The 25,206-nt window shown below is 46.8% G+C and overlaps 1 protein-coding gene across 1 annotated transcript in view; it reads right to left on the bottom strand.

Moving 5' to 3' along the window:
- Positions 1–19,202: 19,202 nt before the first annotated feature.
- LOC104623176 (dual specificity mitogen-activated protein kinase kinase 6-like) overlaps positions 19,203–25,206 on the bottom strand; it is a gene marked incomplete at its 5' end in the record, with an annotated part of 17,663 nt that continues 11,659 nt past the window's right edge. Inside the window, 2 exon segments of the mRNA XM_010290179.1 lie at positions 19,203–19,752; positions 23,125–23,170. Coding sequence (XP_010288481.1) covers positions 19,675–19,752; positions 23,125–23,170 — 124 coding nt within the window.

Here is a 25,206-nt window from a genome sequence, read left to right as displayed (position 1 = left end):
GAGCTCCCTGCTACGACCTGAGCTTCTGCGCAGTATCGGAGCCCTTCCGCTGGCTCACCCTGCCCTCCCGGCAAAGCTGCTCCCTCTGCCACAGCGTTTCTCCATCTGGAGAGGGGTGATGTTCCTCCCTTCCCATCTTCCCAGGTCTTTCTGCCAAGCTGCCTCCCCCAGTGACCCTGCATCTCCCGGGACTAAATACGCTGCACCAGAGCCAGTTAGCAAAACCCCAGTGCAAAATAAAACCCTGACAAATGCCTTTAGTTATGAGCAAAACCCTGCTACAGCACGTAGGTAAGTGGGGTTGCTAGATGGACACGGTAAGGACACTGTAATGCACTTAGGGATGCTATAACTCATGACTTAATCTGAGTTTTACCCTGGTTAATCTTCCTTAAGGAAGGAGGAAGAGCTGCAGGTCTGTATTCTCGCTCGTGGGAGAACGGCATGACAACGAGCCCAGGGAAGGAGAATTAAAGACACCTCATTTCATCCTTTCTGCTTCTAAGAGATTCCCCGACGTGCCCCAAATCTTCGCCCACCTCGGCGGATGCTGCTCCGCTTCCAGGTGACTTCTCCGGCCCCCGGCATAACCCACGCAGCCCCGCACGAAGGCCGGCGGCCGGGCGCGGGCTGAGAGGGCAAAGCAGAAAAATCACAGAAACGAGCCGTTCCCACTGAAAGGAAACCGGTTTGATCTCTTCCGAACCCGCTCCCTGCAATTATGCTCACCGTATTTCCCTCCCGATGTATTTCTTCTGCGAGAGCAACACCCTGCGCTCTGGTCCCGGCGTTTCGGGGAGCGCTCGGCTGCTCCCAGACACGAGCGTAAACCCATTGCCACCTGCAGCCTGCTGGTAAAGGAGCCGCGCCGGGACCGAGCCGCTGCCACCAGCCTCGCAGGCAGGGTTTGAGCCTGCGTGTGCGCTTCCAACTCCCTGGATTATCCAGGAACGAAGGGCATCGGCCCTCGTCTTGTCAATGTATAAGTTAATTAGCCCACTTTATTCCAAATTGTAGAGCTTGACCTCTGTCCGGAGATGTGAGCTCGGAGGAAACAGGAAAGTTTCCATCTAATGGCAAGCTTGGGCAATATGAATTATTAACCGCCTGGGGTAGCGTTAGTCAAGCCTTGGTGTCAAAAAGATGTGGTTAATGCCTTCCCCGCTTTTAATGTTCCTGTCCCTTTTCGGAGCAAACCCTCCTTGATTTCAGTGCTAAATACACGCCGGGGTCCCCGGCAGCGCTCCGCAGCCCTGCAGACATGGGCAGCGGGCACGCACTTGCGCTGCCGCGCGCTTTCGGCGGTTTTATCTTAAACTGCTAATATTTCACAATATTGCGTTTTTTAAGTATTAGTGACTGCGCTCTTAGCCAGAGGGTTTTTTTTTTTTAATATTTGCATATTCGTAGGAAAAAAAATCATATTTGCCTGAAGAAAATGTCAAAATTTGAACAGATGGGAGTTTTTTACCAAAAGACGACTGTTTTGCTCAGAAACTATTCCATCTCCAAAACCTCAAATAAAGTTTCATATCTTTCAGCAAATCTTGGACGGGGATTATAAATTCAAAATAAAAATACAGAAATTTCCTATGTTGAGCTTATAAATGCTAGTTTACGACATTTTCTGGTGTCTTAATGAGAGCCATGTGACCGAAGTTACATATTATAGGAAATAGCCAAAAGGCACATATTGTTTTACAGGTATATTTTTAAATATAGAAGATTGCTTTTTAAAATTTTAACACAAGATTTTATTATCCTTTTTTAATTGAAAAATTACCGAGCTATTTTTTTCCGTTTTTAATATGCTCTGCACTGCGTGAGAGAACCAAGCCCTGTCTCCAGAGTCCCCAGTGCACTGCAGATGGCTGCACCAGGGATATTCATATTCCCCCTGCAGCTCCCAAAAGCTCAGACTCACCCGTTTCCTTCCCTCTAAGCCCTCCCAGCATTGCTTTGGAAAGGGTTTCGCGAGTACTGCACCGCTGATGATGTCGGATAGCAACAGCGTCATTAAAACACATTTGTTTTACTTAAACCCAGCAAACTAAGACAGTGACCATGATGGCACATAACGGTATTGGAGGGGGAAGACTGGGGCCGATGATGAGCCTCGCCAGTTATATACTATCGGTTTTAGTGTCACGGGAGATCTGAGCTCTCCGATCCTCACAACTTGGTACTTGTAATTATCCCCATCTCCAGCCCCATCTCCAGCCCCATCTCCGCTTGGTTGTCGCTATTGCCAGTGTTGCTATGGAATACCCAGGAACGGGTTGCAGCCTCCAGCGATCCTCCCTCTCCATTTCTAGCTCAGGGAAAACACAATAGATGAGCCCATGCACCAAAAGGATGGGAGGCCATGCTCGCTTAAGACACGGGTTCCCTGGAAAGTCATCAGTGGAGCTCTTTCAGGTCTTGGGCACCTGGGGCACATCCCAGTGATGACCTGGTGGAGGTTTCTCTCTATCTACATGGTGCTCAACATGGGCTCAAGATTCAGTTTGCAACCAAAGCCATCAGCTGGGTGGGCATCTTGAGGTTGACCTAGGGAGAAAATACACCAGGTCAGGTTCAGGAGAGGTATAGAGACGTCCTTCGCCCCGGGCTGGCTCGTGCTGGGAAGGAGCCACAGCTGAAATCTGTCCTGGCACCTCAAATCGCTGTATGCTGCCATGAGAGCAACGCGTAGCCCTCAGACAGCCCATAGAAGCCTTCAGTGGCACCAATTTCATTGTCAAATATTTGCATGTTTTCAATTACAATTTAGCCCAGGCAGGCTCGTGAGGCTCTTTGCAATACTGAGACTGCGTAATGGATGCATTATACCGTATATATTAAGCATTGCCTGGTGGGCTAGAAAAACACCGGGTTTACAAGAGTTAAGGACTCGGGGCTGGGGAATTAATTGACATCCTCCATCTTCATATGATCTCAGGTGGATACTTTATTTTTTTGTCTGAGGAGGTTTATTTTCCTCCAGATTGATTGGATGAATTGTGTTCCCAGAGATCAGAGAGTTCAGATGGCAGAGGATCTTCTTACCAGAAGATGAAAGCCAATATAATCAACTGCACAACTTCAAAACATGCAGCTTGTTCTTGTTGGCTGCGCCTAAGTTTTCCCTGCAGAGAAGCTGTCGACAATGATTTGATATCAATCCAGTAACAATCCCTGGTTTCTAATAATAATTTGCACTTCAGTAGAAATGTTCATGTGAGGCTCTGAGAACATTTAGCAGATGGTCATTAGCGAAGCTCCCCAGTTCTCCTGCAAGGAAGAGATAACAATTATTAGCCTTGTTTTACATACGGTGACACTGAGGTGAGGCACTGAAAGGTGAAATAACTCTCCTAATTTTCCATAATGAGCCAGTGGCAACAGATCTATGAATGAAACCCAGGCATCCTGCTGCGATTTCTCCACAAACCCTATATCTTTATCTCTTACAGGAAAACATGGTCAAAGAGGTGAGCCTGGAAAGCAAAGAGCGAATGAGTCAAAGGCAGGATTCATGACACATTTCTGGAAATAAGGAATTAGGTCTGGGTCAATAAATAACTGGAAAACCAGGGGGACGCAATCCGAGAGGCATGTGAAATGAGGATGGATGGAAAAGAAAGAAGATAATGGAAGGGAGGGGAAGGAAAACAGAAAGTAGCTCTGACTCTTTATTTCCACTCTTGGTTTCAATCAGTGTTGTAAAATTAAAGGTTAGGGCTCTGAAAGAAAGAAGAAAGCGAGCTCCATCGCCTCCTGTGGAGGTACATCTAATGGGTGAGGCTTCAAACGTGAACTGCCGAAAACAAAACTCTCCTCCTCCTCGCGTGCCTGATGGCACAGCACCCCTCGGCGAAGTGCCGCCCGCGGTGCTGCCGGGGACATCGGTTGTGTTTTGGGTGCTGCAGAGAAGCACATGGGTACGGCAGGGAAACGGGAGCTCTTGGGAACGCCGGCTCTGCCCAACGGCATCCGCACACGGTCAACCACCGAAAACCCCAGGTGCCGGCCGGGCTCGTGAGCGCTCACCACTGCTTTCCTCAGCCGGCAGCAGCCGGGCAGGAGGTCGGCCGCCGAGCCGGAGGTGTGCGGACGGGCGCTTCGGGGACTAATTTTAGCTTTCAGTTACAGTGTCTTTTCCTTTCTCACCCAGAACGTCTGGGCTGCTAATACTGATGGACTGGCTGATGCTACAAACCGCCTTGCTAACATCACACATACGCGACGAGGGGAATACAGCCCAACTAGCTGGCCCAGCGGTGGAGTTTATAAAACAGCCAAATGGAAGCCAAAAGACTTGAGTTTAATCCCTCCAGTTAAGTCATCTAGATTCCTTCTCGCCACCAGCCATCTGATCTCAATCAACAAATCTTGGCCTTCATCTCCTAACCTAGCCGAGCGTCGCAATGCTGAAGCCTGAAGTAATCCGCATGCAAAATGCTTTAGTAATGATCCCTTCAAGGGGGATTTTTTTTATTATTATTATTTCCCAAAAGCACTCTAATGTGAAAGCGGTAGGCAAACAAGAAAGGTGTCTTAGTAATGTTTGCCATTAATAATTTGTTAACACCCTGTAATGTTCTTCCATTTCAATACCCGCAGTTAATAGAAGCATATTGAAAGAGACCTATTAACATGAATATGTTAAAACCAATCATTGGGTATTAAATTGGGATGCTTTTTTAAGACTGAAAATAATTCCAATTTGGCTATTCCTCTCAAAACATTAGTAGGATTTTGCAAGCAAATGAAACAGAAGTAAACTCCTGTATGTTTAACATCAGAAAACTACATCACTTCTAGATGCAAGATACCATTAAGAAACTCTGCGGTATATTGCTTTCAGCGTCATACCACGCGCTGCCAGCACCGGACAGCCAGAGACCCAGAACTGTAACCAAAAGTGCGTTGGAGTGGTAATACACGGCTTTGTAGCAGGGAACATCAGGGTAATTTGAGAGAGCAGAAATGATGTCTGCATTGGCAAGACCACAGGTACAGTTTGAAAAACCATAACCATGAACACACACCCGGTCGCTGCCAACGCAGGTGCTCCTGAGGGTCACCGGGGGCTCGCTGGAAGGAGCGAGCGCTCACCAGCAGCTGACTGGTGTGAAAAGTGGGATGGGGATTTCGGAGTGCTTCGTTTGGCGTATTTGCATTTTGGAAGCAAATATTACTGCACATCCAGAAGGGATCCCAAATGAGAGGATGAGGCTTGGGCTAATCATGATGATGTTTTTCACGATACAGAGAAGATGTCAGAGCAGCCCACACCGAGGAAGAGTGTGTGTCACCTCAAATACTCTTATTTCCATGCCCCATTTCATAAAACCTAATTGCTAAATTTCATGTGCCGTGTCACAGCTGCAAGGAAGTCAAACAACAGCGGAGCCAACCTGCAGAGCAAGAACATACTGTATTTGAACAGGTGACCTGAAAGAAAATCCTGCACGTTCTTCAAATCCTTGGTCCATAGTCGTGGACTTCTGTCACCGTGGAGAAGTATTAGGAAAATGCTGTGTCCCAGTAAAAGTCACAAATCAAAGTTGGATTCCAGATATTCAAGGCTATCTTTAGCAAGAAGAGTTGTGAAACACATCTCTTTTCAATTTTATAATCTCTAACGACTGCAAATTGTTTATGCATTTGCTTTTTCCTTATCATCTCTTTCCAATTTCAGCAAGAACCACGTACACAGAAAATGAGGACACATTGAGTGCTACTTGCTATGCTGGAGGATCACTCCTGTGCCATCTGAAGAGAAAATAATCCACAAATTTGTGTGTGTTGTCACACGTGCACAACCTCCAGGCAAAGGCATTTCAGCAGCCACCTCTTTGAGGACTTCAGGAAGCCTCTAGTAGCAAATGTTATCACCATTATTGGTACAGAAAACCCAAGGCCAAATCCCTTGTCTTGCATGGGTGCGAGGCCAAAAGGCAGGAGTCCCTGCCTCACAAATGCTTCAGTTTCTGAAACTCCAGGAGACTGCTGCCATTAAAAGGTATTTGGGACTCCATTCCAGCGTAATTTACATTTCCCTTAGAGAGAGTTTTACCTTTGGTGGTGGTCAGAGTGGATAAAGACAGGTGCCTGCAACTTCTGAGAACCCATTGCCAACCCAACGTTGGCCCTACAAGTCACGTGCAGCGTGAGCGACTCCGTTTTGTGAAAGTAATCCGAAGAAGGACCGTAGAAAAGTCATGGTTTAGCCTGGACACGTTTAAATACTGTCTTGTATAGGGCTGGAGTTCCTGTTCAGCTGTGAGGACCTCAACTTTCACCCTTCTTCTTTCCCTCATTTCAATGTGATGTTAGTTGTAATAATGCAAGGCATTATTTTGCAATTTCGTTTTCTGCACATATATGAAATACTATATAGTAGGCAAGGGAGACAGAAGGAACAAGATTTGCCATTTCACCAGCTAAAATAATTGTATTACAATGCTCACCACAGCTTACATTATTGCATCGTGTGCAATCAAACTCTATCCCAAAGGTGCATATGCATCTTTAGACTATTTTAGCAGCAGATGCTTCAGTACACTTACACCTTTTTTTTTTTTTTTTTTCATCTTGGGGCTTTTAAAATTGATGAGAGGCTGAGGGCAAGAACTGATGCATTGTAGATGACAACAAAAGAGGCTCCATAAAATTGCTTTTGGCATCTCATGTGCGTTCCGTCTACGTCTTATAAATTACTGCTGCATTTCAGCGATAAAAATAGTTTTGTATTTGGAATTGATTACAGTGAGATAAAGCTCTAATAAAAAAAAGTACTGATGCATAAATATTCTGAACATACAGGGGTAATTTGATTTGATAAAATAGAAGTATGGCTCTTAATTTCTTCCTTTTAAACAGAACACACATACACACACACCCCCCACAGTGCAGATAAAACTTCGGCAGCTGTTTTGCTTGGGATTCCCAGAAATGGTTATGTGCCTCTTGCAACTCTTCTCTTCAGACATTTTTATGGCAATCTCCGTATCACCGGCATTCCCATCACCGGTGCCGGGTAACATTCCCCCTGCAGTTGGAAAGTGTTCAGCCCAGGCCACTTGCGCTTTCTTCTATGCAATAAATATTGATTCCTCTCCTGTGCCCTTAAAGGCTATGATATTAACTGGGCTATTTTTGTTTAGATCGTTCCTTAGCCCATCAGCTCTGCAACTAGTGCTTTTGCCTTAACTGGGATTGCAGGATCAGCAGAGGGAGCTGATATATTGTTTTCAGCAATTCTAAAATAAATGGAAACGTAATTGTATTTACATGAGAAAGGGAAATAGCGATTCATGTTTCAGTATGACCCAGACCAGCATGCTTTACTCAAGCAAAATGCTATTTGACTTAGCGTAATAAATTAAGGGTGAAAATTGGCTTTGCATCATGACAAATGCACAGCCTAACAGTTAACCTTTAAAGAAATGCAAGGCTTAATTGCAGATAACAGTGATGGGGCTGGCAATGGCATCAAGGGTTGGATCCAGGACCCGGTGAAAGACAGAGCAAAGTCCCACGTCTGTTTTCCAGCCTGCGAGTGCGGGGGCCGACAGCTGCACAGAACCCACCGCTCGCTTCTGAGCCGCCGGGCTTCCAGCCCCAACGGCACGTGCTGGTGTCAGCCCAGCCCCAGGGCCCGCGCCCTCAGGCAATGCTGGGCACAGAGGCTGGGTCCATTTGCAGCCCCCCACCCCGCTGGAAAGCTGCTTTTTTTTGAGGGGGTGTGAGGCAGGAAGCCGGCCCCTCTCGTCGCACCAGCGCCCTGCCAGAGCCGCGGTGGGAGCCGGGGCTCGCGCCTTTGATGTGGGCTGGACGGGATGTGGATGCGTCTGCTCTCGCCAGCCACGCTAGCCGAAGCGCAGAAAGAAAAAGCAACAGCAGAAAGACTGACAATTATTCCTGTAGAGCAGCTTGAGCATTCCTGAATTTTCAGTAATGTACGATAAGCTGTTACGAGTAAGACGATCCTTAAAAACCTTCCATATGAATAGCAAAAGCAGTACAAAGTGTGCCCCCAACAACGGGTAGTACTTCCACTGGGTAAACACAGGTAGACTGACAGCATGTTACTTTTAAATTTCATTTATTTATTTTTGTGTACATTTTTCTTAATTTGACTGACATACCATTGCTATAAAGATGCCCTGCTCTTTGAATATTTAATCCAAGACCACTAGTTCAAGTGTGGTTATGAAAAGTCACGGCAAACATATGACTGGAAAGAGGTGGTTGGTTTTGACTTCCAGGCAGTTGTTTGAAGCATTTCATAGATGCACACAATATTCAGCAGAACACACACACACACAGTGCTGAGTTTAACACACACACGCGCACACACGCACACACACATCTGGAAAACGGTTACAGTGGTTGAAGTTTCAAAAAGGTGTACTGTCCCCTTCTCTCAGCAGCAGTGATAAACCTTTGGATATCCTGAGAAATAAAATCAAAGCGTAGTAAAGAAGATTAACTTATTCCACCAGCAGGGTTTGGGGTTTTTTTTCAAGTTAAATATATTCTCCCAATCTAATTTTTTTTTTTTTTTTTTTAATGAAGAGAGCAGAGGGAAAGGATCTGGGCAGTCAGGGTTAAAGAATACCAGTTCAGCTGTTTCACCAATATCCTTAATCCAGTACAACATGGATCCTAGAAGCATCTCATTAAAACAACAACAACATTAAATAAAAGCCTATCTAACATTACGCACATGGTCCTACTGTCAGTATCCTACTATTTATCATCTTCATAGTATGAGGAACGGCTTTGAGATGAATGAAGACAACACAGGTTAAGAGAAGAGTTTCAGACAGAGCGGACGTGAAGCTGTACGGGTCGGCAGCCGGGCAACCAGCGCAGCACTCTGGAGCGTGGGGAGGACCCTGTGAACTTTGCAATATCTGACTGACTCCAGGGTGAAATTTCACGTGGTTGCAGACAGGAATGGGAGCTCGGCACGATGGTTCCTCACGGCACGGGGCGGCACTGCCTGCTGGCCGCTGGCTCTGCACGGCTACAAACCCTGGGCAAAGCCCAAGGGGACCTTAACCAGCACTGACAAGAGCCTGGGTGCCATCTCACAAAGGTGACAGCACTTCATTTCGTTTAAATATACCACCAGTATGCATTCACAAGAACTGGCCACGGCAGGGAGAGTCTTTCTCAAAGCTTCCGATCTCTGGACCAACCCACCCTCCCCCAAAGCTATGATTCAGGTCTTGCATTAGGATACGGGCAGTTTTGATTCACATGAGGACAGTTTCCTCAACAAGGCTAAAAATCAAAAATTGCTCATATCGCGTTGTCCTGCCTTTTCATCTAATACTACCTTTCCTGTTCTTCCCGTCGATGTGAACACCAGTGCCTTTCCTGATGCGCTGCAGAGCCTGTGCTCCCGTGAGCTCCCCTGTGCCATGCACTCCCTCGCTGCGCGAGGGGTTGTGTGAGGTTACGGGCTGCTCATTAGCAACGAGCACTGCAGAGGAAACAGGCCAGCAAAGACTTAGACAACAAAAACAAACATGAAGCAATTAAAAGAAGGATGGGAGATGTGGTCTGATGTACTTTTGCCAAGAAATAAATATTTTACATTGCCTTTTTTTAAAAACACTTGCATTGTGTTTTTTAAATCTCCAAAATGGTAGACTTACTCACTCCAGCCACGCACAACACGTGCACGCGCGCACACACACACTCTAATGCACATACGTTTCCAGCTTTGTAGAGCTACTGGATTTACTTTGAGACAAGTTTCTTGTGCATTTTGACAATTTACTTTGAGACAAGTTATTTGCAAGAAGGCAAAGTTCATGCATGGCTTTGACAGCTCCGCTTTCTCATAAATGGTATTTGAAAAGCAGAAAGCAAATGAGGGCCAAAGCTCCATTTAAAGTTCACCTCAGATGCCTGAAAAGCATTTATACCCACATCCTTCTGAGGTCCCTGCTTTATGAACTTCTAATGAATTCCACATTCTGCTACCCAACACTTCTTACACATAGGGGGAAGAAAAAACAAACCAGAAAACCAACGCAAGCTATTTGAAAACAGATGCACCGCAGCATTCTTTATCAGGAAGGCTGGGGAGGCTTTTGAAGCAGTAGCGCAGGAAGGCACCTTCGCAAAGAGGAGAAAGGGAATAAAAAGAACAAAAGTTGATGTTTTTGAGCCTCCAATCCTGCTTGTCTCACACAGGTCACGCTTACCGGATTTTACCTCAACCTCTTTTACAGAGCAAGAAGCAGCGGTTCGTTAGTTGCTCCGTATTTCTGTAGGACTCCTGTCCTCCACACCCAGAGCAGGTATTTGGCCAGAGAGTGCCTGGGTGGCCCTCAGCCCTGCTTCGAAGCAATCCTGGCCACCCTGAGCCTCACTGGCTCGAGGGCTGCAGGTAACCTCCGTGCAAATTTGGTACAGCAAAGCCTGGCGTGAGACTTGGACAAACCAAGTTCATCACAAACCAGATTTCATTTTTCAGGTGGAAAACTATCATTTTCTCAGAATTCCAGTGCGCTTTTTGTTAATGATGTTGTGACATAGAGCATTTTCACCACCTAAACTGAACCCTGATGCTAGTCAGTCCCCTCTTGAAGGAACAATCACAACTCAGTTTGTGCTTTTCCTACTAAAACCAAGAGTGAGTAGGTTTATTCAGAAGCCTCCCAGATGTTTAAAGAAAAACTGAAAAATGCAATTTTTTTAAAAAGATTGCTAATCCCCATCCCTAATTCTAAAGCAAACCAGGTCACTAAAAGAAAATCTAAATTGCTATAAATAGAAATTAAAATAATAATTAGCTATCTACTGCCATTTGCCATCCCAGCTGTTAGGAGATACTATAGCAATTCTGTATAGCTTGAGGGCAGGCTGGGAGATACCTTCAGCACATCTTGGATAGTACCAGAAATGGATAAATAATAAATAATAACAACAAGAGAAGGAATAATCAGCCTTCCACATGCAAGGAAAAGCAGAGACTTTCACAGTTACAAAAAAAGATGTTACTGTAAAAAAAATCCGAAAAAAAAGGTAAAATAAGGACTTGCATTACAGCAGGCTGGAAAGCCTTCTCTTTTCTAATGTGTTCAAAACACAGGTGCTTTGCCTGTGCCATCTTCAATATCAGCAGACCACTGGGAAGTGATTTCTTTTCCATTGTGCTCAGTTCTCTTTTAATTTTTTTAGTTGAGAGTATGTAGAAATATCATTGTCGCTAATTTCCCACCATCTCAAGAAAGAGCAGATTTCAGACCATACGACAGAAACTCTAGAAATTTCATATATTTTGGTGCTAAACATGGATCTTTGCCAATAAAACTGTAATTCCTTAAATTGAAGATTTCGGGCATTTCTAGACAGTTGTTTTTTTTTTTTTTTCTATGATAAATGACAAGTTTTACTCCAACACATTTCCAGTTTGCAAGGAACTACATTTAGCAGCTTCCCCCCAATGTTTTGCTATTAAAAAAAAAATGCAAAATTCCAACTGTTTTGTATGTTGTGACTATTTCCAGCAGCCCCAGTGGCACAGTGACAGCTATCACCAAGCACAAGCCACGTGATTCACAATTATGGAGGAAGCAAAACGGTGGCAGAGCTCTGGAAATTCACTTCATATCTACATTATATAGAAAATGTTTGGACATAATCCTGGTTTTGGTGGTACTGTACTTTGTACTCTGTAAAGCCCCTGTCTGCCAGAAGTCCACTAAATGGCACAGTCCATGCTATTAGATATTTATGCAATACTCATGACTAAATCTGGGCTAAGTGTGGATGGAGAACTCTGCAGCTGCACCTGTATTTGTGAAAATCTGATCCTGACTTAACAGCTACAACAGAGACTGTAATTTATCTTTAAACGCACCTTTTTGGCTCTTACAAGGCACTAAATCTACATCTCTTCACTCTGGCTGTGTAAATCAAGGACACCTGGCCCTTCCTGACTTTTCACAGTATCCGTCCTGAAAAAAAACATATAACTGAGCTGAGAAATACGGAAGGCTTTCAGTATTGTTCCAGGACACTGTGAGATGGCTGAATGTTCTTTACTAGAGGGAAAAAACCCAAGACATGGCAGACCCTGACTCCTCCATCACACAGCCCCCGGGGAAACTGTATCTACCTATGTCTTTGGGGGCCGTGGGCATGCTTGCTGCCTCATTGCTCGTTCCAGCCGTCAGACATTGGCCACTTCTTACTGTAGCTCTTCTCTCCATCCGTCGTCTGGCACAATTTGGTGCATACCCTTGAGTGACAGGTCGCAGCGTTTTGGAAAGACCATGGTCTGATCTCTTATTTTCTCAAAAAGAATAATTATCTGGGGCAAAACCAGACTGAATTAGGATAAACCCTGAGCTGGACTGAAATATTCCTGTAAGAGAAACCAAACAGAAACTTTCCTGATCGGGTCAATAATACTTGGGGTGTGTTTATTCTTTATTTAAAAATTACACTATTCTGAGTTTCCTGGATTTAGCTAGGCCCAAAAGTGAAAGTAACATATCAAAATACCCTGAAATAAACTTCTAGGAAGGATTTTCAGGTCTGGCTAAAACCACATAGCTTTAGAAATTGCCGAAAGATGTCTGATCTTTTGAGATTTCCATCTCTATTTCCAGAGCGTTTAAGAGGCTTCCAAGCTTTTCCCAGCTTATCCTCGCGGTACCTCACAGCCGCTGGACTTTTGCCCCATCGTTTAGAAAAACCCAAGAGCCTTTCGAGGAAGGAAACGCAGCCCATCCCGCAGCCCGGCCGCCGGTAAGGACGAGCCGCCTTGGAGCGAGGCTGCTGCAACTCCAGAGCTGCTCCACTTCCAGAAAGGGATTTTTAACGCCATGGCAGCGAAGCGTGAAAGGAGAAGCTCTCGCTTCGGCTGGATACCTGCAGGGCAGCTAGCCCCTGGCCGCGGCTCCCATTAAGCAGGCACTGGCTACCAGACAGGCAGCTCCTTCCTCTCCCAAAGCGCTCTGCGGAGAGCTGGCGGGAGGCCCCTTCCCTTGCTGTCGCTCTGACCAACCGCCTAGAAAAAAGGCTGCTAGTAAAACCCCAGACGGTAAAATACAAAACGTAAAGGTGACTGAGACGTGAGGTGTCGATGGAGGCAAAGAGCTTTCTAGAAACCCAGGAGTGCACTAAAGGAGGCCATGTAATAAACGTCATGCAGGCAAAACGGTTCCTGGTGGAACAGCACTGCCGGCTGTGTAGGCCCCTGAAGAATTCATTTATCCCTGTGGCCTGTAAATTAGGTATTTCCACCATTAAGCTAGTTAGAGACCACCTTAAAACGTTTACCCTCTTCTTTCTCCACTACAAAGGCCTTTCCCGTGTTTTCTGAATCGTTGAAGTCCGACCTCCGGACCTGACCGGTGAGCCCGGCAGGGGCGGCCGCAACGCACCAGGCCACGCAGCGGGCAGCATTGGCGGAGCGCCTGCAGCTTTTCCCTGCGGGTTTCTTTTGGGTTTTAGATTTTGTTTCTCTTGCTGGAAGTGGGGCTGCAGTGGCAATCTGGGACTTGTGAGCAAACCCATTGCCTACAGATCAGGGCCTGGAGCAGTACCTGACAAGAGGAAGAGGAGGCAGGCTGCTCTCACCAGGCTACACACTCGATCGAGTCTGTGGCTGTCTCTTTTGCCCTCTCTTTTTGCTCCAGCCTTCCCCATCGACTCCAGACCTTCCTTGGCAGAGTGGGTTGACACCAGCTGCCTAACAGAGGACTCGTCATGTCCCTGTGCCATTAAAACCACCCTTGCAGTTTACTACCCTCTCTTTAGAGTCCTCTTCGTCTATACAGCACACAAGCCTTTGTGTCCAGCCCACTGGCACCACCACCTCCTGGCTGTGTCTACAAGCATCAGCAAACACATAAAATCTGAGATGCAACTGAGATTTTCCTGGCCTTCTTTATTAAGAAAATCAACTGCTTTTATGGTGTGGGGTTATGTGAAGGAGCAGCGTCCTTTCAACCTGCAACGCAGCTGCCTACTGCACAGAAAGCGTCTCTTCCAGCCACGGGCCGGGAAAGCAAATCTCACTGCACTGCAGAGCTCTGGCCTGCCAGAGCACACGTCAAATTTCATATTATCCATCTGCTCCAGTAAAGGCTGAGCTGAAATATTAATTAGGCGATCTGATCCCTTCTCACCAGAAACAATCTGGATTTTATAGCTCAGCCAGAGGCCAGCGAAGCAGACAAAGCTCTGTGATACATCCTTTGCTGCTGGTTAACGGCTTTCAAGGAAACAACCAACTTGGGGGGAGGACACAGACTGTAAAACACGTGGACATCTGGTCTGTTTTGTCCACCCTTCATCTCCCCCTTGCTCAACCCCCACCTCCTAAGTGCATGTTCAGAACAGAGAGAGACGACTCCTCTAACATAAACAGCTATAATATGGCAATAAAGATTAATGAGTAAAACTTGCCATTTTATGTATAATCCATGGGGATTTACAATCATTAATCTTTATTAGTGTGTAATAACTGTTTAGACATTAAGGACAGATTCTCAGCTGGACAAAACTGGCCTTATTCCAGCCAAGCCAATGGAGCAATGCCAGTTTACACCCTCCATGACCCCAGTTCTAAATGAGACCCATCCCCATCTGTAGGAATCATATCACTAGCAGTATTTCCCCAACAGCAGGGGCAGACCAATGAAGGCAACTATTTGTCTTTCTCTGCATCCGAAAAAGAGAGCTGCATGTGTCCAGGAAGCTCAACAATAGACATGTCAATAAACATGAGGAAATTCAATGAAAAAGCAACAGCAACAAAAGGAACCCCAAGGAGCAGGGAAGTGGATGATTTCTGAGGCAAGACTATAAGATCTGGTTTGGCAGGAGCGTAACTAAGAGGGATGTAGCAATCTTTGGCATGCGAAAGAGTGAAAGCACCAAGACGGGCTCCCAGAGTTCCTCTAAGAGGAACAAGATGGAAGAGAGAAAAAAAAGAGCATCTTGGCTGGCTTTTCTGAGAGAGGAGTTTGGGTTTTGTTTTTAATAAAAAAGAGGTCTATTAAACAAGGGAGCTGGTGGGAACCTTGTCTGAACTACATCAGACCAGCCACTAAAGCAATGTTGTGTTGACCGAGCAGGATTTCCTCTTCCAAAATGTCTAGGAAAGAAGGGAAATGTGCAGGTACATATTTAACTTGCAGCAAACGTGGAGAAATCCCAGCTAAAGTTGTGCATGCCAGTGTCTCTGCCCTTGGCACCAGGCACTGCACCACTGCATGGGCACGGGCCCTGGCAGCCCCTTCCCACCAAGACAAGATGCAACCAGCCCTGACCCAACAGGCACACAGCCACCTGCCTCTGCACCTGCTGATTTTTTGCTGAACAACTGGGAGCTCAGCTACATATATTTTTAGAGCTTTTTCTGAGTACTGACCCACCAACTGCCACCTCCATCACACAAGGGAGGCCAGCTGCCTCCAGAAATGGTGTTGCCACCTCTTTAGCGGGTCAGAAACGCCTCCTTCCTCACCAGTAAACCTGACAAAAGTCAGGAAAAATGCAGAAATACAGTACATAGATATCTGTGTAAAGTTTTGTACACCTGGAAAAACTCCAGAGAAGGTGGGCATTTCACCCACTGCAGCAGCATGAACCTGGCATTTAAAAAGAGTAACCAGCAAATGCCCTCCAACTTCTCTGTCAGGTTTAAGGGACCAGTGGGCTCTTGGGGACCCAGAAAATAGTTCTCCTGTCAGTGACACTTCAAGAGCTCTAGTGATGGCAAGGCCTCAGGCGTCCAGGAGGTTGCAGGAACATCAAGAGCTGTATGGTGGAGGAAAAAAAGAGGATGAACATCATGCCCTGGTGGTCCCCCACTGCCTGCCATGGGGATGGGCTGGGGATCTTTATGCAGCCCAGTAACCCCTGCCTGTGACAGAGCAGAGAGGCCCTCCCTGCCTCGCAAATGGCTAACTGTGCTGGAATTAATTCACGCAGCTGGTCCAGGTCACAGCTCAGCGCTGAGATCCAAGCAGCTTTTCTCCCCTCTCCACTCTCTGGTGTGGTTTTGGTTTGTTTCAGGTCTATGGCACAACACCTGCTACTTTTGCAGTTTAAAAATCCCAGTTCAGGACAATCTAACATGCTGCCTACAGTCCTGTGCAGTTTCAAAACAAAAGAACTTTCTGAAGAACAACTTTAAGCCCTAACACCTTGGCTGTTCAGGGGGCATGGTGGTTGGAAAAGGTTTAATGTCCCAGAAACCATGCCTGTCCTAGGCAACCCTGTGATCATGTTACAGCCAAGCAAAGTTCTGAGCACTGACCAAAGGCTTTTCATCTTTACAACAGTTACAATCAAATGAAAGAGAAAAGAGTCTGATGTTCACCTTGTAGCCCAGCTTGTTTTCAGCGCTTTTAAGCATAGAGGAGTCCCTGGTTCTCTTCCCTGTGCCAAGGCAACCAGCTCAGGCTCCTCTCTAAGAAAATCCTGGGTCAGGCCAAGCTTTGTGTCCAGATGTGCCACGAAGGATGCAGAGACAGACACACAGCCTCTGCATTTGTCTCTGGCCATAACTACTTTCCACAGTGATGATCACTCAGATCACTGTTTTCATTCACGCTGGTCATACGGATTCACACTTACTCTGGGCTGACGCAAATGACTTTTAAAGGAACAAAGTCATGGAGAATCAGGAGGGAAGTGAAATGATTTGTTGCATGCCCTATTGTAATGTCATTAAAACAAAGGGATTAGACGGCCCAAGCACTGCAAGAGCAAAAAGCATAAAAGAAAGCACTCAGCATGTAGTGTCGAGGCATGTAGGAATCATTTTAGAGGGTTACTAGCTGCAGACAACACTGACATTAATTTTCTATTGGAAAACGCTGGTGACATTAATATCTGCTATTAATACTGAACTTTGACAGTATCTCATAAATTCAACCTGTCAATTACAATGGCACTGAAATAAAGGTGCTCTGAGGTCAAGGAGATGTGGTGTCCAAATGAGACTTATATTCCAGGAGAAAAGTGGCAAAAACAATCTTTAACAAAAGCATCAGATCCATATGTAGGAAAACCAAAGGGTGGTTTTAAATGTCATGTTTTTCAAAGCGAGAATTGACGCTGGAACCAACTCTATAAACTGGCTGGCTGGACTTTTAGCTGCAGCTGAGGACAATCAATCAAAACAGCTCCGCGACTCTGAGAAAGTGAGAGAGAGAAAACACACACACACACCATGGAATATGAGAGGGCAGATTATGAGCCATGCGAGGCCTCTTAAAATTACACTGCAAAGTATAACATCCTTGTGTTTCATCCACAACAAAATGTAACCTGAAAGGTTCCCCTCAACACGAAGTGGAATATGGAGCTTATCATTACTAAGGGCCAGGTAGGCTCATCAAAGGGCTGAGGAAGGGGAACCTCTTCCCCAAAGTCTGCACAACCCATGAGCTCTTCGCAGCAAGGAAACCCCCGCACCCCAACCCCTGCGAGCCCTCCTCAAGCCACCCTGCTGTGCAGCTGAGGGGCACAAGAATCGATAAATCCCCATGAGCAATGCTCCCCTATCTCCCTTGATGCTGTCCCCAGGGCAGAGCTGCACTATTTTTGGGCTCACAGCCACCTCTGCAGGCACTGCCAGCCGCAGCCGTCGTGGTGACAGCGGCAGCCCAGGCACTGGCAGTGTCTACGTGTACCTCTTCAAAGTGGTCGGCATGTCCCTAGCACAAGGGGTACCACTGTTTGGGGACTCCTGCTCTAAATACTGCTCTGCCCATCGGCCCTTCCAGGCGATCGCTTCCTAAACAGACGCTGAGACTAGAAGCCCAACCTGCACCAACAGAGACTGGAACCAATAATCTGGGAGAGAAAGGGCTGGATCCCAGGATGAATTACATCCTGCACAACTTAAATATGGCAGAGCAAGGCATGCTTCTAGTTGGGATTTGACTCGGAGAGTCTGCGCGGAAGCGATGGATGGGGAAGGGAAGCACGTGGAGGGGCACGACGCACGTGTGCACGCTCCAGCGCAGCCACACGCACAGGCACTCTCCTTTGCAGAGCTGGGGGAAGGAGCCATGGGCAAAGGCGAAGGACCTCATAGCCAAGCACAGCAGCTATGCAGGTTTGGCTCAGTCAAACCAGCGTCAATCTGGAGCCAGTGGCCTTGCTCTAGACTTGCAGCAAAACCTTGCAGTGCACAGTCCCCCCTTTCTCTAGACAGTAACCGTGTTACCTAAAAGCAGCATGATCTGCCATCTTGCCCTCGCACTCTGGCAGTCCCCACACTCCTGCCCTGGGCTAGCAGCAACGAGCACCTGGTACGGGTGGGCTGTGGTTTCTCTGCATGGTTTCCCAGACTGCAGCTCTTGTGGGGGACACCTGCAGCCCGTGCCGGAGCCCAGTGCTCCTGACTGCCTTCAGCATCCCAACCAGAGCTGGACACGGCCCAAACTGCACAGTCATAGGCTCCAGGGGGGCTCACTAGCACTCCCAAAGCCTGTGGGCAAGCACAGAGGGATTGTTGCCGATGCAGTGCTGAGAGCCCTGGAAACTCACGCTGAGATATCCCATTTTTCACAGATGTCGTGCTATGCATACTGTTATCCATTCTCATCTGGAGAAGGAGAGGAACTCCCTTTTAAGCCCAAAGCAGCTTATCCCCAGCCCAAGGGAGCCCCAGATGCTGCAGTGCTGCTGGGCACACGGGCAGGTGGGGACCGACCACTGCAGCCTCCTCCTGATCTTTGTGCAACTTATCTGCCAATCTATTTCCCTCTGGGGCTTTTGTCCCAGACACTATCCCAGCAATATCTTCCCACTACAGACCTCATCACCCGCCCAATATAGCCAAGTAAGTCGGTGGGACGTAGGGCAGGGTCTTTCCCCGGGCAGGAGGCTGGCGGTGCACCGCAGGCGGCAGGCTGGCCGGGAGGCGCCGGCCGGACTCGGAGTGCGGTGTCTGGAGAAGAGGTGACCTCGCGGGACGCGGGGGCCTCCCTCCCTTACAGCGATGCTGCCTCGCATGCTGCAAAAGCAGCTCGAGGAGCTGGGCTGAGATCCTTGTTTATAAATTCTTTTTATGATGCACATTAAATATTTTCCACAACACAGACACTTTGTCTCTTCTTTCTCTTTTCCTTTGACACCTTTTCCCCAGCAAAGCCCTACAACTATTGCTTGCTGTGGCCTCATTTAGCATCATCATCGTCACCACGCATTCATCCTCATATAAAACAGAAATCTATTCCATCAAGCACTTAACATAAATATTAAAATAATGGAAGGGACAAAATATAAATCTACACACAACTTCATGACTACCATAGCACCTATTACCAAGACAAAGCAAATTCTGGTTCAGGGGGAAGGGAAAGGGGATGAGGAGAAAGTTAGGAAAAGGGACTTTGACTGTCATTAAATATGTCAATCACTCTCTTTAAATTTTTTTGTTTTGTTTTTGTTTTAAGGTTTCCAACCTTATTAAAATTCATTTCACTAACCAGCTCGTTCTATGTCGCTATGGATACCAAAGAACCCTTTTAAAAACTTCGGCGAGGCGGGGGTGTCTCAGAATAAAAACAAAACAAAACAAAACACGGCGACTTTCTGTTGGTGCTTTCATGACAAGTCCTGCCACGCGCCCCTCCCCTGCACCCACCAGTCCACAGAAGGGCAATTCATTTACAAGTCCAGTTCTCAGTCTCCCAGGATGAGTTTGACAAAAGAGGCGACGTCTGTCTCTTTGGATTCGTGTAGAGTGAAGAAAGGATGTTGCTAGGAAAGAAAAGAGAGAAAAAATATAAAAGTTTATTATTCACAACACTGAGGACCAAACTTAAAACCTTTTCAGACAATCTTCTAGACAGCAAAAAAGATTTCATTGCTAGCATCATATTATTGGGCTTTCCATGTTTTGCAGCCAAGGCAAGTCGGGGAGTCCGAGGGGCCACTTCATGAAGGCTGCAGATTTGTGCTGCCCTCTCGGACTCCCTCTAAACTCAGCCCTGGCTGCAACGGCTGAGCTGGGCTGCTCTTGAAGCAAGGGAAAATATTTTAAAAAACTGCCTGTATCTCTAGCACCTCATGCCCTCACAGCTCTGCGGTGACCCGGGAGGAGACATGCTCCTCCTAAAACAGTGGTTACCCACCCCACCGCACGCTAGCTCCAACGGGAGCAAGGAAAACCTTGCAGGAAGGCTGACTGCAGTGGGTTTTCCCTCAGCTTCCTGCTTTATCTGTGTATTTACCCTCTGGTGACTTTTGAGTCTCATTTCTTCCCTGCAATTGCTCATAGTCGCAGCAGGAGATGGCTACTTTACCCCTAACCACCGCAAAAAGGAAAGCTGTCCCGGCTGGAAAGCCATCCGCAGCTGTATGTTTAACTACTTAATCGTGACCAACATGGGAAGACATCCTGCCAGAAAATCTTGCCTACATTTCAGCACAAACGGAAAAATATGTGTAAGGAGAAAAAAAACACAACCAAATGCCCACTTGACAGTAACAGCAAAGCCCCTCTCTGCTAGCACCGGTGACTCAGTTTGCTACCAGGGGCGGCAACACATCACCTGAGACCAGCCAACTTCCACCTGAAATCACCAAACACTTGTTTGACACCCACTGTCCTGGCAATTAATTGTATTTATTTGTATGGAAGATGTCATTGAAAACCAAAAGGAAGCTGAGGCCCTGCGGGACTCAGAGGTGACCTCCACCCTGTGCAAAACGGTGTTGTGCTTCCCATACACAGGCTGGGGGAGCTCGGTTTGATTCCTGACCTTCTCATTTTGAGCCAGATTTTTAAAGACAGTTTGAGGTTTCCAGGGTTTCTCAAAGCTGTCCCTCACCTCAGTCCCTGAGCGTTGGCTCTTTCCATGATCATTTACAGCAGTGGCCAAGTGGAGGGAGAAGAGCAGAGAAAAGAGACTCTCTAAGGTGGGCTCGAGCAGAAAGTTATCCAGTGAATAACAAGAGGCAGCTCTGAGCAGCTGGGAAGCAACCCAAAGACACACTAGCGAGGAAGAGGAAGCACAATTATGTGGGGAACAGAACTGAAATGGGTTGAGGCAAGGATCCAGACATAATTTAAGGTCTCCCTGGGTCAGACAGTCACGGGGATTGAAGTGTCCCCAGTAACTCTCAGAGAGATGGCCCAAATGGCCTGCAGTGTTATTATCCCAGCGTGACGCCACTGCTTTCACATCCAAGCTAAGTCGCACCCAAAGCACAGCTACCACAGCCTGGAAGCACCCGCAGTCGTGACACGGCCCCATCTCTCAGTGAACCCAAGCCCTTTGCAATGACTGACTCTGGTTATAGCACAGAACACCCCATGCCAGGTGGGATGTGCTCCATGCAATGTGCAGGCCACCAGTCCTGCAGTAGTTTCATGCTCCACTTCACCTGGGGAAGTGGGTTTTTAAATGAAATTAAGCATCCGTATCAGTTTTTCTGATGCTTAAGATAGCACAGAGTCATATTTTCCATGAGAAACCTCAATTCCACAGGAAAGCAAGGGAGCAGTCTTGGTCTAAATGACAAGTCCAATCCAGTACCGCAACTTAATGCCGTAAGAGAGAGAGGAGGGAGGAAAAAACCCCAACAAAACAGCAACCCTCAACCACAGGACCTCACAACATTCATGTCAGCCATAAAATACCACAGCATTGAGATACTCTGGAGAGGTGATCCAAGAACCTAATTCAATAGAAATGCACTCGCTTGCCAATGGGTATTAATGCTGCAACAGACGGAGCTGCTCCGGTGAACCTTTTTGATAAAAGGCCATTTGGCAAACTTCAGAAATTTGCTTAAAATATATATGTATTTATTCAATAATATAAAAAAAGAAGAAAAAAAAAAAAGCCATAAACCTCAAGCCTCCCTTTGTTTGAAAGCAGTATTTGGGCAAACTGTGTGTAAATCAAATCTATATATAGTCTAATTGCATTACAGGGACCAGCAAGAAATGCCACAGGAATTATTCATTGCTTACAACCCACGTTCAAAAGGTACATGGATTTCCAGCATGTCTTGCACCTTAAACCCTGGCACCTTCACACCACAGAGGTCCCAATGCCTCCAAGCAGACAGCGTGAGGTAGCAATGAGGCTGACCCCCTGGATGGCATAATGCATGTCCTACAAGTAATGGGGCAGCAGACACCAATGCCTGAGGAAATTCTACAGCAGTTCCACCCTTAACCCAGAAGATCTTGCCAGTGGCACCAGACAGGGGTGAGCATGTAGGGACAGGCAAGCATTTGGGTCAAGAGCTTCAGAAAGAACAGAGTTAGGCACCTCCCTGCCTTTAGCAAGCTCTCCTGCTTTTTGCCGGCTATTAGGAGCACCAGGATCAATACCAGAAAGTCAGGAAAGAAAGAGGCCATAAAGCTGTGGAGCCTAGCAGAAAAATCTCACCACAGACACTGTTCTGGCCAGCTCCAGTCCAGAGCTCTGGCTGAGTATACACCAGTGCCTGCACTGCTGGGAGTTCATCAGCAGTTAAGTGCGTCTGACCTCAAAGCCCTGCACTGCCTTGCATTTCCCCCATCAGAAGCCTTTATCAGCGTTTTCTTCCTTAGCTATTCCTCTGTCCTCGATGTGCTCACAGCAAATGGTCTCTAAGCAGCAGATGAAATTCAATAACCGGAATTATTAGTCACAGACTTGTCTCTGTCCCTAACATCCAGGAATTACTCTGTCCAAAAAGTCTCCTCTCCAAGGCACCATGACAGTAAAGCCTAGCAGTCCACTCAGCTCCTGCAGCCCATGTGGAGCATCCATGGTGCATCCATTTCACCTAGGTGTTTGAAACCATCACACAAACCCAAGGGGATGATTTTATCCTCGCTAATTGACGCTTCACAGTCTTTTTCTTGTCCCTTAGCAAATTTGTTAGCTGCTTTTACATATTCTTGTCCCCTGATCTCAACGGAATAGCACCTGAATGACATTTCAAAGAGCATCTCCGATTTGCAGTCACTCTCCCAAGACCCTGAAGTGCCATGACTCTTACATCTGTTAAGAAATTAGAGATGCTAAGTATCCCAAATCACCAATCACTATGGGAAACTCTGTCCTCAGCATCTCATTGTAATCCATCTCGGCTCTGAACTAATACACTGCTTAATGCAGGCACACTCACCATAAGCTCTGGGTATGTTGGCCGTTCTTTGGAATTCTTCTTCAAGCTTTAATAAAAAAAAGAAGAAAAGTTTTAAAAATTTAAAAATTACATCCCGTGTGCAATTTAAGCAAGGCATAAAATTATATCACAACAAAAGCAAGGTTTCACATCTCTGTAGAATAAATTCAACTACTCATCCATATATTAAGCGAAACCTTAGGCCTTGAGGACACCTACAGCCAACACAGCCTGCATATGGGCCCCGTATGGTACACAGTGCTGGGTACGCATAAGTGCAGTGAGCTCAATCAAGGTCAAACAGGAGATCCAGAGACACCATATATACCAGTCAAGACACTGCCTGTTGCTGGGGGCCAGGTACAATTGTTTTTTTGGGTACTATCCAGTAGGCCAGCAACTAAGGGAATGAATACAGCCTCCAATCCCTGATTGGGAGCGGTGACCAAGTGGCTCTGAAGCACGTGTACAACTATTTGTTTATCACCGTGCTGTTATCAGCGGGGACGGTTACATGGGACATCCTTTTTTTCTCCTCTCCTACAACAGATGGCTCTGGAGGGTTGTAGCTGGAAGTTATTTTGGTTTCCCTCCAGCACAAAATAGCTTTTAAAAGACAGGACATAATCTCTACTCACTTCCTGACAGTGTATTTAGGGGAAAGACACTTGGAGCAACTTGAAAAGATCTTCACACACGTACACGTCGGTGGCGGGGAAAAGGTGTCACACTGAGCAAAACAAAAGTGAGAACCTCGGCGATGATAAGTCGCTCCTCTGCTGGGATTTGCCGGAGCCCAGAGGAAGCGGAGGACACACACTGAATAGATATTTCCTGCTTGCTGTGTGTAGCGGGCTCATGTTCAGTGTCATGTTGTGAATGAACAGAGGAACCTAGTAACGATACGTGCCAATATTGCCGAACTGAAGGTACGGGATGTGTCACATCCTCTGGGCTCAAAAGCAGCCCAAGCTGAGATGCTAAAGGTGAATTCGAAGGTTAGGTGTGTCCAGAAGCAGGATTTGGGTATAATCCTCCTAATTTAAACTCTCTACAAACAAAACACTTGTTCCCAGATTACTAATACCAGGAAATCTGGTGACAAGTTACTGAAATTAATGTAAATCTTCAGGAATGAAGAGCCATATTTGGATCTGATCCTGACTCTGACATCCCAAGAACTTCCCTGCAGTGGCTACAGGTAATGAGACTTTCGCTGCCCCACGCAGCAGATGGTGTGATTCACTCTGCGACCTCTTGAATTTGAGATAGGCCTAAGCCAGGCCAATCTCGATACACTGAGTTGATGTGACCTGATTCGGTATCAGAAGAAATTCTCAGACTCCAACAACACAAAACTAGCACAATCTGCAGCCAAAGCACACTTTTTGAGTCCATGCCACTCCACTGGCGTTGAGGGATCTTCAGTGATCCTGAAGGATAGGAGTTACAAAGAGGGGAACCACCATGTGCTCACCAAAGCATGAGCTTTCAAGACATGAGTGCTGCTCAGCAAGGTCATTTTTCTCACATCATGAAGGGCTCTGGATATCTTACTCCTAAATCAGCCCACAGCTATAGCTGCAAGACACGGTGCTTGCAAAAGCAAAATATTCAGCGGGGAACAACAGCCTGCCTGGCACAAACAGGCAACTTTGCAATAACAAGTAGCGAGCCAGCAGCATGGGAGAAAGGCAGCTGGTCCAAAATTTCAGCGTGGGCCTTGCAAAAACAGCGGGCATTTTGTGAGAGGGTTTTTCTAAGTCACCTCCCGCCTTCGATAGACACAGAGCAGTGTGGGCACAGGCAGGTATTCCCCAGTGCAGGTCGGTAGAGGCGTGCAGCTGAATCACGGGGACCTCAAAAACATGTTTGAACAAGACTCCGAAGAATCTGAGTGTCGGTACTTAAAGTCCCCGGGCAGGAGTGGCTGATAATCCCCTTCCTGGGTCACAGCAGAGCCGGCCGGGCTCCAGGCCCTGATGCTGGCAGCTCGGGAGCAGTCTCACATTTCTGTATTTGTCGATCTGCCGTCCTTTCTTGGCTACCACGCAAACCCCCCATCCACCTGCCAACTTGGCA

This window comes from Phaethon lepturus, unplaced genomic scaffold (assembly GCF_000687285.1).
Source record: "Phaethon lepturus isolate BGI_N335 unplaced genomic scaffold, ASM68728v1 scaffold41486, whole genome shotgun sequence".
NCBI classification, from domain to species: domain Eukaryota; kingdom Metazoa; phylum Chordata; class Aves; order Phaethontiformes; family Phaethontidae; genus Phaethon; species Phaethon lepturus.
Note: the sequence above shows the minus strand (reverse complement) of the source record. Positions and strands in the feature narration are given on the sequence as shown.